This window comes from Balaenoptera musculus, chromosome 16, assembly GCF_009873245.2.
Source record: "Balaenoptera musculus isolate JJ_BM4_2016_0621 chromosome 16, mBalMus1.pri.v3, whole genome shotgun sequence".
Classification (NCBI taxonomy): domain Eukaryota; kingdom Metazoa; phylum Chordata; class Mammalia; order Artiodactyla; family Balaenopteridae; genus Balaenoptera; species Balaenoptera musculus.
The window spans coordinates 14382088-14396116 of NC_045800.1; the positions used below are offsets into that span (position 1 = coordinate 14382088).

A 14029-nucleotide genomic window follows, 5' to 3' on the forward strand; every position below is an offset into this window, starting at 1 on the left:
AAGTGAAACGAACATATTTAACCATACAGTGGCAATATAATCACCAACAACCAAAATGCTGGAAACTATAAAGGATAAAAAATTTAATTTCCTCAACAAATAAATTACAAGTTAAAAAAACAAAAAAGAAGGAGGAAGCTTCTAGATTAAAAGAGATTTAAAATATCAGCTGCTTGTCATGGGTGGACCTTATTTGGAACGTAATTCACACAAACAAAAAATGACATTTATAAATAATTGGAAATATGAACATTGACTTGATATTTGATGATATCAATTATTTGCTGTCAATTATTTTATGTGTAATAATGGACTCTAGTTATTTTTTTTAAGTCCTTTTTTTAAGAGAGACATAATAAGATAATAATATGATGTGTATGATTTGTTTCAAGTACTATAAGAGACAAATGAATAGAAATATAGGTGAAACAAGACTGGCCATATATTGATAACAGTTAAAGTTGAGTATAAGTATATAGGATTCACTATATTTTTCTTTTTTACTTTTGTATGTGCTTTAAATGTTCTATAATAATTTTTTTAAGAAATAGAGTTTAACAAAGATAGTGGCCAAAAAGTCAACATAACAAAAATCTGTTATATTTCCATGCACCAGCAATAAACAGAACATTGATGTCATTAAAAAAAAAAACCACCATTTACAACATCTAAAACTACAAGATATCTAAAAATAAAACCCACAAAAGATGTGCAAGATTGATAAACAGAACATTAAAAAATTTTATTAAAAGATTAAATAAGACAATAAATCGATATATCCTAAGTTTATAGATGGGAAGTCTCAGTTTAACAAAGATGTAAAATCTCTCAAAAGTGACTACAGAATGAGTAGAATCACAAGAGATTTTCATGGATATGATAAGTTGGTTCAGAAATGTGTATAAAAAGCAAAGGGTCAAGTATAGCCAAGACATTCTTGATGAAGACAAAGAAGGATAAAGGGAGGTATGCTGCCTTACATCAAGATTCCTTATAAAGTAACAGTAATTAAATAGTTAAAACTGAATAGTATGCATTTAGTAGTAATTAAGACAGTTTTGAAAGAAATGAATAAATTGACCAATGAAAAAGAATAGGAAATAGAAACTTGAAATAGATCCATAAATATATATTTTTTTTTTATAAAAGATGTGGTATTGGAGATCACTAGAGGAAGGAGAAACCATTCAATAAATGATGCTGGGACAACTGGTTAACAGGTGGAAAAAACATGTATCTTACTGTGAATGTAAACAAAAATCAATTCCAAATAAACTAAAAACCTAAATATGAAACACAAACCTTAAAAATTATTAGAGAAAATACAGGAGAATAACCTTCTGATCTTAGGTAAGGAAAGAGTTCTTAAAAAAAAAGACACAAAAATGATAACTATAAAAAGAAATGACTGATAATTTCAACCACAGTAAAAGTAGGAAATCTATTCAAGCACAAATGCATAAAGAACACCAAAAACAAGCAAACAAACAAAAAACTTCTTAAGTTGGGAGAGGATATTTTCTATGTATAACAGACAAAATCCAGAACTGTTAAAAAACTAAAAATAAAAAAAACTTCTGGAAATCAATAAGAAAAAGAAAAATTACCCAAACACCCAGTGGCAAAATAATTAAGAGGCATTTTACAGAAAAGGAAACACGTGGCCCATAAACAGATGAGAAGGTAACCAAACACACAGGTAGTCAGGGCAGTACAAATTAGCCACAAAATACTATTTTATGCCCACAAGATTGGCAAAATTTAAGAAGTCTGAAAATAAAGCATTGAAGAGAACGGATATCAATGGGGAATTTTGTAATGTGCCAATGGAAGTATAAATTGGTTTAATCACTTTGAAAGATAGTTTGTTGCTATCTTGTAAAGTTCAACATTTATATACCTTATACTCAGCAATTCCACCAGGCATATATCCTACAAAAACTCTTGCACATGTGCACAAGGATGATCAAAACAACACTGTTTGCGACAACAAAAACTGAAAACAACCCAAATGTGCATTAAAAAGGGAAAAAAATCTGGCATATTCACATATCTACACTCAATAACATGGACAAAGTTTAGAAACGATGTTGAATAAAAAACAAGTCCCATAACTCAAAAACAAGCAAAAATAACCAATATATTATTTTGGCATGCATATAAATGACAGGTAGATCACATATATACATACATGATATAAATTTTAATAAATCATAAAGTGACAAAGAAAATTACACATAAGCAGAAATGAATCAAGTAAGTCATATCACACACACACACACACACACACAAACACACGAAAATGAAACAAAATGTAGGACAGCAATTACATCTGAGGTAAAGAAGGGAGTGTGGGTTAACAGAGGATCCCATAGCAAGATATTGGTAATGTTCTAGTTTAGTTCATAGGTGCTCAGTATATTATTATACTTTAGAACTTACATATAGTTAGGGAAAAAAACATAATAGTCATAAGGATGGATGGAGAAACAATACCTCATATATGTGAAGTTCATTGTCTTCTGAACTTGTAGGAATTTAATAGTGAATAAAAATTCTGAAGGAATGCTCAAGTTGGAAAGATAGAACAAGTTATTAATTTGGAGCATTATATGTTTACACAAGCATAAAATCCCTTGTAATAAATATTTTTAAAGAGTAAGTGGAAAGTTAAATGGAGAGTTACAATATACTGTAGATGCTGCTATGCAATGTACATAAGGTTTCATTTTAATATATTTATCTTTCCAAATACAGTGATAGGGATCTTTCTTCCCACCATACCATCAATACTTGCCCTGTCCCCTTTCAGTTCAAATGGACTACAGGTTTGTAAGAGCTCTCAAGCCCATCAGAATTGGATGGTGACCACTTCCCCTTTTAGTTAGCTAACGATAAGGATGAGAGACTACTGAAATTAAGGACGGCATTTAGAATGAATTATAGGAAGTATCTCACTATTCAGCATATAATCAAGCTGTAGAATTTAGATCTGCACTTAAAGATTACTGTTGCTAGCTTTAAAAGAGGCTAGATGCTAATGGTATGAATATTAATGTATTTGCAGCTAGGCCAAAGCTATATAATGGTAAGCAGATCTCATGCTTCAGTGCATAGACTGATTGCCTACAGGAGTCAAGAAGAACTTCCTTCACCTACTGCACAATAACTAAGGGCAGTGTGCACTGTTATTGCCACCTTTCTCCAAATCATCAGATATTGATGAGGATGGGCCAACATTGCTAGTTAGTTTAGCAAAATGTATGTTCCATGTATTTTTATGATATCCTGCACCATTTCATTTTTTTGTTACCTCTAAGTGCCATAGAAAAGCCTTAACTAAAAGAACACTCCTTTTAGCTATAGAAATGTAAAAAGTACTATTTAATTAGAAAGAAGGACAATTTTCACCCAAAGTCCTACTACACAAACTCAATGCTATTAAAATTTAGGTATACTTTGTCTAGGTCTTTTGCTTCTATGTGATAGTGATTAAGTAATCTTGCCTCTTAGTTTTTTTCTTTTGCTTAATGTTATCATATACATTTCCCCCAGTTAATTACACATGCCAATTAATACCATTTAAGATAAATATATAGTAGTCCAAGTGGTTATACCACAGTTAATCATTCATTTATAGTACAGCATTTAAGTTGTTCCTATTTTTTTTCTACTATAAATAACATTTCTATGAACACCTTTGTACATAAAGCTTCCTCTGTACTTGGAATTATTTCCCTTGGGATAGAGCTCATAAGTGGAATTATTGCATTAAATGCCATAAACATTTTAAAGATGCTTACAATAATTTACATTCATCAAATTACGTTCCAAATATATGCAGTGTATACTGCCACAGCAATGGATGAATTATCTCTGTACCACACTGTTGCCAATTTTGATTATGGTCATTTAAGTATGTCTTTCAAAATCTGATAGAAAATTGATATTCAGTAGTTTTAATCTGTACTTAATTGATAAGCAGTATAACTGAATTACCTTGTCTTATTCATCTTGGTATCTCTAGTAACTTGCATAGTGTATGGAACAAAGCAAGTGTTTAATACATATTTGTTGGATGAATACATGAATGAAAAACTATTGATTTTTAGTGTCTTCTTACTGATTTTTTTATTGGTTAATTGTTTGATAAACTGTTATCCTTTGTCATAAGTACTATAGATTTCACCCAGATTATCATTCAATGTTGATGACATTTTTTTTTTTAAAGTACATTTTTTTTAAATTAATTTATTTATTTATATTTATTTTTGACTGTGTTGGGTCTTCACTTCTGTGTGAGGGCTTTCTCTAGTTGTGGCAAGTGGGGGCCACTCTTCATCGCGGTGCGCGGGCCTCTCACTATCGCGGCCTCTCTTGTTGCAGAGCACAGGCTCCAGACGCGCAGGCTCAGTAGTTGTGGCTCACGGGCCTAGTTGCTCCACGGCATGTGGGATCTTCCCAGACCAGGGCTCGAACCCGTGTCCCCTGCATTGGCAGGCGGATTCTCAACCACTGCGCCACCAGGGAAGCCCGTTGATGACATTTTTGACACATGGAATTCTAAATCTTATGTGTTAAGTCTATTAATCTTATCCTTTTTGGTTTCCTTAATCACACTAAAGGTTTAATAAGCAGTCCTTCCTACTTTTCACTTTCTTCATGGTTTGACTTTTAAAATATTATTTCTCCATAGTAATTCATACAAAAATTATTTCAGTGCCATTTAAACACAAAATACTCCTTTTTAAAGATATATATGTCATTCTCTTTCATACCCAATTTATTTCTGAGAATGGGTTTGAAAGTTGATTGTGTGAAAGTAGAATTTCAATTGTCTAATTATGCCTTCCTTCAGTCCAGGCCACCAGCAGACAGGTAGGAACTTTCACAGGTGTGTAAGGCTGAACTTGAGAGGTCTACTGAGAAGGAGGTAAAAGAGAGAGGGGTCCTACCAGCAATCTCCGTTACTCCAAATCCTGGGTTGGGTGGCATCTCCTTTTACCACATATTTTCTATTATCTTCCTCATCCCCACACTAAAAGGGGTTGTTTGTAAGGGTAAACATATGAAAATGAAAAAAAAATCTGCATAATGATATCAAAGATACAAATGAATTTTGGAAATGATTAATATTATATATGGCTCATATAATAAGCAAGATTACTTCAATGTTTGGAACCTTTGCAAATAGGCACATTTATATCAGAATATAACATTTAAAATAATCAACTGATTTCTACCATAAAAATTTCCCTTGTATTTACTTAGAAGCTTTAATAACTACAGCATGTGCCGAGAATTCACAAAACAGGGGATCTCTATTAGCTTGAAGGCTACATAATCAATGCTGTAGAGGCACTTCTGTTAGTGAATAAATGATGAAGTTTTACCAGAAAAGATGCAGAGTCAACAGAAATATTCAACAAAATACATAGCTAAGAATGATCCTGGAATTAAATGGGGATTTTCACATCTTATAAATGTTAAAAAAAGAGACAGATGATATGGGTTGGTTACATACACATAATTTTTGACTAATATTTTCCAGAAGCTTTAGAACTGAGATCTTGTTACACTTGTCCACTTTGAGTTCATTCCTGCTGATAACACAGAGTACTGCAAAGTAAATGTGCATTATTTTCTCAATATAGACTGGATAACAATTCTTATTACTCTGCTAAATGATGATTATCCTAAATAATGTTACACAAACACTCCCACAAGTATTTAAGGATACATTTATAAAAGTGTTTCTAATTATGAATATTTAAGAACTCATACATCCATCAGTGGGAGGAAGGTTACAAAATATGGCATCTCCATACAATGGCATTAAAAAGAATAAAGTTGATTAGTACGTATTAATGAGAAATGTCTGTATTTTCTAAGTAATAAAGCAAACTACAGACCAGTACGTGTGACCCTATCTTTTTGCTAAACACACACGTGCATGCGTGTGCACAGGTGTATGTGTGCTTGCAAACTCTGAAAGGATATATGCCAAACTTTTAACACTGGTTACACCGAGGGTTTCTGGAGAAAGACAATGAGAGAGGAGACTGATGTTTTACATTTTTGTAATGTTTGAGCTTTTTATTTAATCAACATAGCCTACTCTCATAATTTAAAAGCATCTATACATATTTGGTAAAATAAAAAATACATACGTATGTAAACATACATACTTTTCTGTGTATCTTTTAGACAGGTTAGAAGTATTTTAACATCATCATGTGCTTATACCTTCTTATAAATCTAAGGACCATCAATGTGACCTCTATGACCAACTTAACTGGATGACCTTTTCACTGAAGAGGCAACAGCACTGATTTACTACTTCATATAAATGCATTTAGAGTCTCTCAGTAGCAGGTGTATATTAACTTTTGTGCTGTTTCCATTGCAAACATGCTGTTCACAAAACCACTCTATCTTCAAATGTTCAGAAAGAAAATCCCATGCTGTTGACTTTGTAGCTTCATTCTGAAACAAACTTCCTGCTGTATTAAACAAGCATAAACATTGGTTATAAAAAGTGTAAAACCAGGGCTTCCCTGGTGGCGCAGTGGTTGAGAATCTGCCTGCCAATGCAGGGGACACGGGTTCGAGCCCTGGTCTGGGAAGATCCCACATGCCGCGGAGCAACTAGGCCCGTGAGCCACAGTTACTGAGCCTGCGCGTCTGGAGCCTGTGCTCCGCAACAAGAGAGGCCGCGATAGTGAGAGGCCCGCGCACCGCGATGAAGAGTGGCCCCCGCTTGCCGCAACTAGAGAAGGCCCTCGCACAGAAACGAAGACCCAACACAGCCATAAATAAATAAATTAATTAATTAATTAAAAAAAAAAAAGTGTAAAACCATTCTAAGAAGAAGTGTTGTAGGTAAAAAAATGCCTGAAATGTTTCAAGTTGTCTGGTATGTTACTATTGCAGTAAGTAAAAAGTCATGATGAAGAACTGTATTTTGGTGACCCTGGTGTTGAGTAATAATAAAAAATAATAGGTGTTGGGAGTTTGAAGTGGTCCAGTATATAATGCTATTCTTTCTTACCTGAATTCTGCCCATCTGAGAAATAAGGAAGGTCAAGATGTCAAGTTTGCTACTAATATAGCAGAGACTGGAGAACGTGGCTTATATCTGCATGCAAAGGATTTACTAATACTGAACCCCAGAATTAGACTAACGTAACTCACACCATTAGAGACAGAATTGGATGCCACAAGCTTTCTTTCATGGAGTCCTATCACTGTAAAACTTAAGGGATAGAGGAGCAAAGTGGAACATACACTCTGAGGCAGGCCGTACTCCAGAGAGATAAGGAAAAGAAAGCTGGGCTTCGGTTTATCCTTCCAAACTCACCAATCAGACTGAATCACTCCTCTCCACCTTAGAATAAGAAAGAAGGAGTTCTAGGGGGGACAACAAGGAGGGTTAAACCAGTAAAGCTTTCTCTTCATGGAAGAAAAAAACCAGCAGTGGAAAGAAAAATTCTATGGGGCTATCTCAGGGGTTAATATATACCATGTCTTTGCAAATAACATTGAAAATAGATGAGGAACTTTTATCTTCTTTGTAGTAAAAATAAAATATGTAGACTCAATCACTGGAACAAATATTTATTAAACACTAAGTGCCCTGGACTATGTTAGATTCAGACACTGATAGAAAAATGAAGAAGTAGTAGAGGGAGTTCCCAGTTAAGTGGGAGAGATTGATACACATAAATATCATAGAATATGATCAATGATATAATAGAATTATAAACATATTCTCTATGAACACAGAGAAAGGAACAGTAGAGGAACGCTTTCATAATTTATTACGTTCATTTATTCCTTCATTTATTTATTCAATACCTACTATATGCCAACCTCTGTACCAAGGTATTAGACCATGAGTATACAATGGTAAACAAAGTAGACAAGATCTTTCCCCTTACTGAGCACATGATGAGATAGACATAAATAAAATAAAGCACATAAATATGTAATTACAAAATGGAATCTGTGCTATCAAGGAAAAAATACAGTGTGTTATTAGGAAAAACAACAGGTTGTAAAATTTAGATCACAGGGATCCCTCTCTGAGGAAATACTTCAACTGAGATCTAAAGGATAGGGCATGTCCCACCAGGTAGGAGACAAGCAGGCAAGGGGCAAACAGATAACTTGAGGAGAAAGAAAGGCATAGATAAAGGTCTTCGGTGGAAGAAAGCTCGGAGTGCTTGAGGGAGCAGAGTGAGAAGGGGACCATGGTTGAAAATAACATCAGGGAGGTGATCATATACCATATTGTGACGAGTCACGGATTTTAGGATGATTTTAATAAGGGGGCTGACACTATTCAATTTATAATGCAATGAAGGTTGCAAGAGTGGATGACGGGAAAGCAGAGAGAGATTGTTACTGTGATCCAGGTGAGAGAGAGTAGTGGCTAGAACTAGGATGGTAGCCATGGAGAGAGAAGTGGAAGGATTCAAGAAATATTTTGGAGGTAAAAGCAACAAAACTTGGTGATGGACGCGGGTAGGGTGAGAATGATGAGATTTCTGAACACATCAAACATGCCTGCTACATTTTGGGTTTACTTAGGAAAAATGACATGTGAGCTAGGCCTTGAAGACTAAATCAGATTTGTAACTAATAGAGAAAAAAGAGAAAGATACAGAGGTGTGAAGTCCTGTGGCATATTTGGAATTCCACAAATAGTATTCTGATGTGCTAGTAGAATAGAGTATGTGATAGAAATGCAGGGAGAGAGCACAGATTATGCTTTTGTTTGTTTAATCAGGGCAGCATCACTTCAGATCTATTTCTATGTTTATATTAAATTCTTGGGAATTCAGAACTGGAGCTTAGGAAGGAGGGATTAGTGACAAAGATTTGGAAATTATCTGTGGATGACAACTCAAACTTTAGACCCGATGAGACAGCCCATGGAGAGCACACAGTAAGAAAACAATCAGTGACTAAACTTTAGGGAGCCTCTGCACTTAAAGGACAGGCAGGAGAAAAACATGAGAAAGAAGCCTGAAAGGCATGAAATTCACATGGATAGTATGAAATAAAAATGAAATCATAAGTAATTATACAATTATAATTATGTCTAATAATTACAGAGCATTTACTGTGTACCGAGCACTGTTGTAAGGGCTTTGTATACATTAAGACATTTAATTTTTGCTAGAGTCTTGTGAGGTAGGGCCATTATTAACCTCATTTTATAGATGTAGAGAATGAGGCATAGACCAGTTGAATTGCTTGTCCAAGGTCACAAACCTAGTAAATAGCAGAGCTGGGATTCAAAGGTGTTTGTAATCTTAACCTCTATGCTTACTGCCTCTCGAGACCCTGAGATTTAACATTTCTGTCCTTCCTGGACTATGCGAAAAAACTAGCTTGGTCTGTTATACAACCCTCAGGGACGCTTCTTAGAAATTAACACAACCTCTGGTTTAGGTATTAATCATAGCAATATTCTATAAGTTAGTTGCTTTAACATGTGTTAATTAATGAGCCCACACTCTTCACATTAGAATCTTTTAAATAAACAAACATCTTGTAATTTATAAATAGGGGAAGATTACCTAAAGCAGAGACCATTAAACTGTTGTGAATATAAAGTACTGGTTCTCAACCAGTACTTTATATTCACTACAGTTTAATGGTCTCTGCTTTATGTAACATAGATAGCTAGTGGGAAGCAGCCGCATAGCACAGGGAAATCAGCTCCGTGCTCTGTGACCGCCTAGAGGGCTGGGATAGGGAGGGTGGGAGGGAGACGCAAGAGGGAGGAGATATGGGGATATATGTATATGTATAGCTTATTCACTTTGTTATAAAGCAGAAACTAACACACCATTGTAAAGCAATTATACTCTAATAAAGGTGTTAAAAAAATAAATAAATAAAGTACTAGTTCTCTCCATTAATGGATGGCATTAAGTTAGAGTCCAATAAGCAACCTGGACATGGCAGATTAACTTTATAAAAACATAATCATTACAAAAGAATTTCAATAATATAGACAGAATAAAATATGCATCAAAATTTTCTAATTACAAAAAGTAGAAACAATAAGTTCATAGAGATGAAGTATTAATTTTTTGTAATTAATTTTTTGTAACTTTTTGTAACCAGTAATTGCTTTCTTACTGGTTAAAGTTTAATAAAAGTAGAAGTACAATTATAATAACTTTAAAATAAAACTGGTTCTGAACTGGGGACAATTTTGCCCACCCGTCTCTGCCCAGGGGACATTCAGCAATATCTGGAGTCATTTTTGGTTTGTCACAACTAGGGGTGGGTGGTGCTACTGGCATCTAGTTGGTAGAGGCCAAGAATGCTAATAAATATCTTACACTGCATAGGACAGCTCTCCCACAGCAAAGAATATCCTGACCCCAAATCTCAACAGTGCCAAGGCTGAGAAACCCTGCTATAAAAATAGCATCTATACCAAGAGTAGTTAAACCTGAAAATTTAAGATAAAGGCAATTACTATAGAATTCAGTATACATTTGAACACACAGACGAAAAAGATTATTCTATTCCAAAATTTAGGGATAAAACCAACTTAATTTTGGCCTTAATGATGTTCAGTAAATATATCATTTCTTGCCATCATTAGCTCCTTGTTATTGCACTAATTATAAGACTGATGGCCCTCTTTTCTAAAATCTTTACACTTAGTATTTTGACTCTGCTGTTCACACTTGAAATAACTTTTATGGAACATACCAGAAGGGAAACTAAGCTACACATATTAAAGAATTTAAAGTGGGAATTGATAAATATTGGCGTTTCATTCAATAACTGCTAAAATGCAAAGAACGGACTAGGTATATTGATTGATGTTTCTTTCTATCCAAATTTCCTTTGTCACCATCTGTGAAGGAAAAGCTCTAACAGACTTTGTGTGTTTAATTTTAATCCAGGGCAAATTTTTATGACTGAGTGATAAACAAAACTGGAGTTCATATTGGAAGCCCCTTTACTACTAACTATAATGATACCAGTGGGCATTACCATTTTTAAAAGTGTAAAAAAATCAATGAGCAGACTGTCATTACAGAAACTCATTCTGCATCAAACATATCACCCAAGAGATTGATATTTCATGCTTATAAAACTTAACATAAAATTAAATTGCAGATATTTTCTCACAATCTACTAAAATTATGGCCTAAGGCAATACACTGCTAATATGAAGCATTTGTTCAGCTCTAGTGGACTTATTTCCTATATGATTTATGTGAAAGAAGTCTTCATTTGCCTCTACGTAGATTTGGTAATGAGGTTTCTGTTTCTTACATTAAATGTAGAAAGTATAGGAAGTTCTTTAAAATTAAGCCAGCAAATATAACACTGAATTATTAATAAATAACAGTGAAATTAATAAACTGGGGGGGGTGTTCTCCTTTGGTATATAATTATGTCATTTCAAACCTCAGCTATTCTTTCATTATCCAAATGCATTAAAAAAAATCTAAATATTCCATACAGAAAATACATTTTCAATCTTTAGGCCCAAAACCAGAGTGACAGATTTCAAGTAAAATAGTAGACTGTGTTTTTTTCCCCTGAAATCTAGAAGGACAAAAAATAATTTCAATCATTTCACTCCAGAAAGTTAGGATAATAAAAAAGAGAGTCATGGAAACAATACTATATCTTAATCTGTTAGGATATGAATAACTCTGAGACCATGAGGTATATGAAAAGATAAAATTGATTTCAACCTTATCGACCTGATGCATCGTGAAACTTATGTGTAGCACTTTCTAGCCAGTAAAGTGTTTGCTTATTAGTATGTTTCAGAATACACATAGAAGGAAATAATTTCTTAAACGAACTTAAAAAAGAAACAACTGTGCGTTTAGTTTTATGCTGAAATCTACTTGAGAACTTGGAAAATTACCAGATTTTATACCGAAGTATAATAGGCAATTCTTACCTTAAGCATTCAGCATCATTTTGAGGCTTTTCACTGATTTTTATTTTTTCTGCCTCTAGGTACTTGGTAGTACAAACGGCTTCTTTTTTTTTATCTTCAAAACCTAAACAATTAAGAAAATTCTTACAATCTTTAAAAAATTAAACATAAAGGTTATCTTTATTCATTCATAAGAACAATACTCAATTTTAGTGCTTCATGTAAAATATATGTATCAGTGATTTTTATTTTTCTACTTTAATGTAGCAAATAAAGGCACACACAAAAAAAGATCTTAACAAAATTTGTGACATAAAAAATACCAGATCTAACACTGATCAGTTCAGTGCTTTACCTGTTCCTTTTTTACATCAATAGCAGCACTATATCCCAATAGGTGAATACATTTTGAAAGAATAATACTACCGTATAGTAGATATATAACAATATTCATCAGCAAAATAAACTAACTCATAAAGGTGATACCTTTAAGCTCTCTCTGCAAAGTAAATAATTCTTGTATCAATTCACTCTTTTGTTTTTGAAGTTCATTTAACTGGCCACTATCATGTTCCACTGACTTCATTTCTAGAAACAAATAGACAAAAACCAAAAAACATATTTTAACTATTTTAAGTTTTGCCTTATGTATGTCAGGAATGATTAACTTTTTCTTGTGTAGTAAAAATTTAAGCAGTATATGGTAAATTTTAAGTCCCAACAGCTTCCCTTGGCCAGGTAGGAACTGTTTCTTAATAAACTGACCAGGATTATTTAAGCAACAACTGGATACAAAAGAACAAGTTAGTTGAGGGTTAGACTGCTGAAAGAGAATTCAAAATAGCGTCATATTACTAAGTAAAACAAGCTTCCCAATGAAATAAGAAAACTCTACTCTCTTTTTGGTTACCATGAACAATGCTGCTATGAACATTCATGTACAAGTTCTTAGGCAGGCATATGGTTTCAATTATCTTGAAATACCAGGGAGTGGAATTGTGGGTCATAGGGTAACTCTAGGTGTAACATTTTGAGAAACTGTCAAACTGTTTTCCAAAGTAGTTGTATAATTGTACATTTCTACCAGCAATGTATGAGGTTTCCAATTTCTCCACAGCCTATCCAACTCTTATCTACTCCTTTATTATAGCCAGGCTAGTGGCATCTCATTGTGGTTTTGATTTGCATTTTCCTAATTATTTTGAACGTCTTTCATGTGGCCATTTGTATGCCTTTTTTGGATAAATGCCTTTTTAAATACTTTGTCCATTAAAAAAACTGGGTTTTCTTTTTATTGTTTAGTTGTAAGAGTTCTTTATATATTCTGGATGCTAGTCTCTTATTAGATACATGATTTGCCAATATTTTCTACAATTCTGTGGGTTGTCTTTTCACTTTTTTGATAGTGTCCTTTGAAACTCGAGTTTTAATTTTGATGAAGTCCAATTTATCTATTCTTTTGTTGCTTGTGAATACCTAGAAAACCATTTCCTAATCCTAAGTTATGAAGATTTACAACTGTGTTTTATTCTAAGAGTTTTATATTTTTAGCTCTTATAGGTCTTTGATCTGTTTTGATTTAGTTTTTGTGTACAGTATGAGGTACGTGTCCACATTCATTCTTTTGCATGGGGATATCCAGTTATCCTAGCACCTTTATTTAAAAAGACTATTCTTTTGCAAATGAATTGTCTTGGCATATGTGTAAAAATCAATAGACCATAAATGTATGGGTTTATTTTTGGATTCTCAATTATATTCCCTTGATCTATATGCCCATACTCATACCAGCACCTCACTGTCTTGATTACAGCAGCTTTGTTCTAAGTTTGAAATCAGGAAGTGTGAGTCTTCCAACTCTGTTCTTTTTCAAGTTTGTTTTGGCTATTATTGGTCCTTTGCATTTCTATAAATTTTAGGGTCAGATTGCAAAAAGCCAGCTAGAATATTTGATAGGGGTTATATTGAATCTGTAGATCACATTTGGGAGTATTGCCATCTTAACAATATTAGATCTTCCAATCCATCAACTTAGGATGACTTTCCATTTATTTAGGTCTTCTTTAATTTCCTTCAATGATGTTTTTTGTAGTC

The 14029-nt window shown here is 33.6% G+C and overlaps 1 protein-coding gene across 1 annotated transcript in view; it reads right to left on the bottom strand.

Annotated features, from left to right (window-relative positions):
* CCDC172 (coiled-coil domain containing 172) overlaps positions 1 to 14029 on the bottom strand; it is a 63334-nt gene that overhangs the window by 7910 nt on the left and 41395 nt on the right. The window contains exons 6-7 of the mRNA XM_036829205.1: positions 12422 to 12523; positions 11957 to 12059 (exon numbers count right to left, since the gene is read on the bottom strand). Coding sequence (XP_036685100.1) covers positions 11957 to 12059; positions 12422 to 12523 — 205 coding nt within the window. The remainder of the gene's footprint in view (positions 1 to 11956; positions 12060 to 12421; positions 12524 to 14029) is intronic.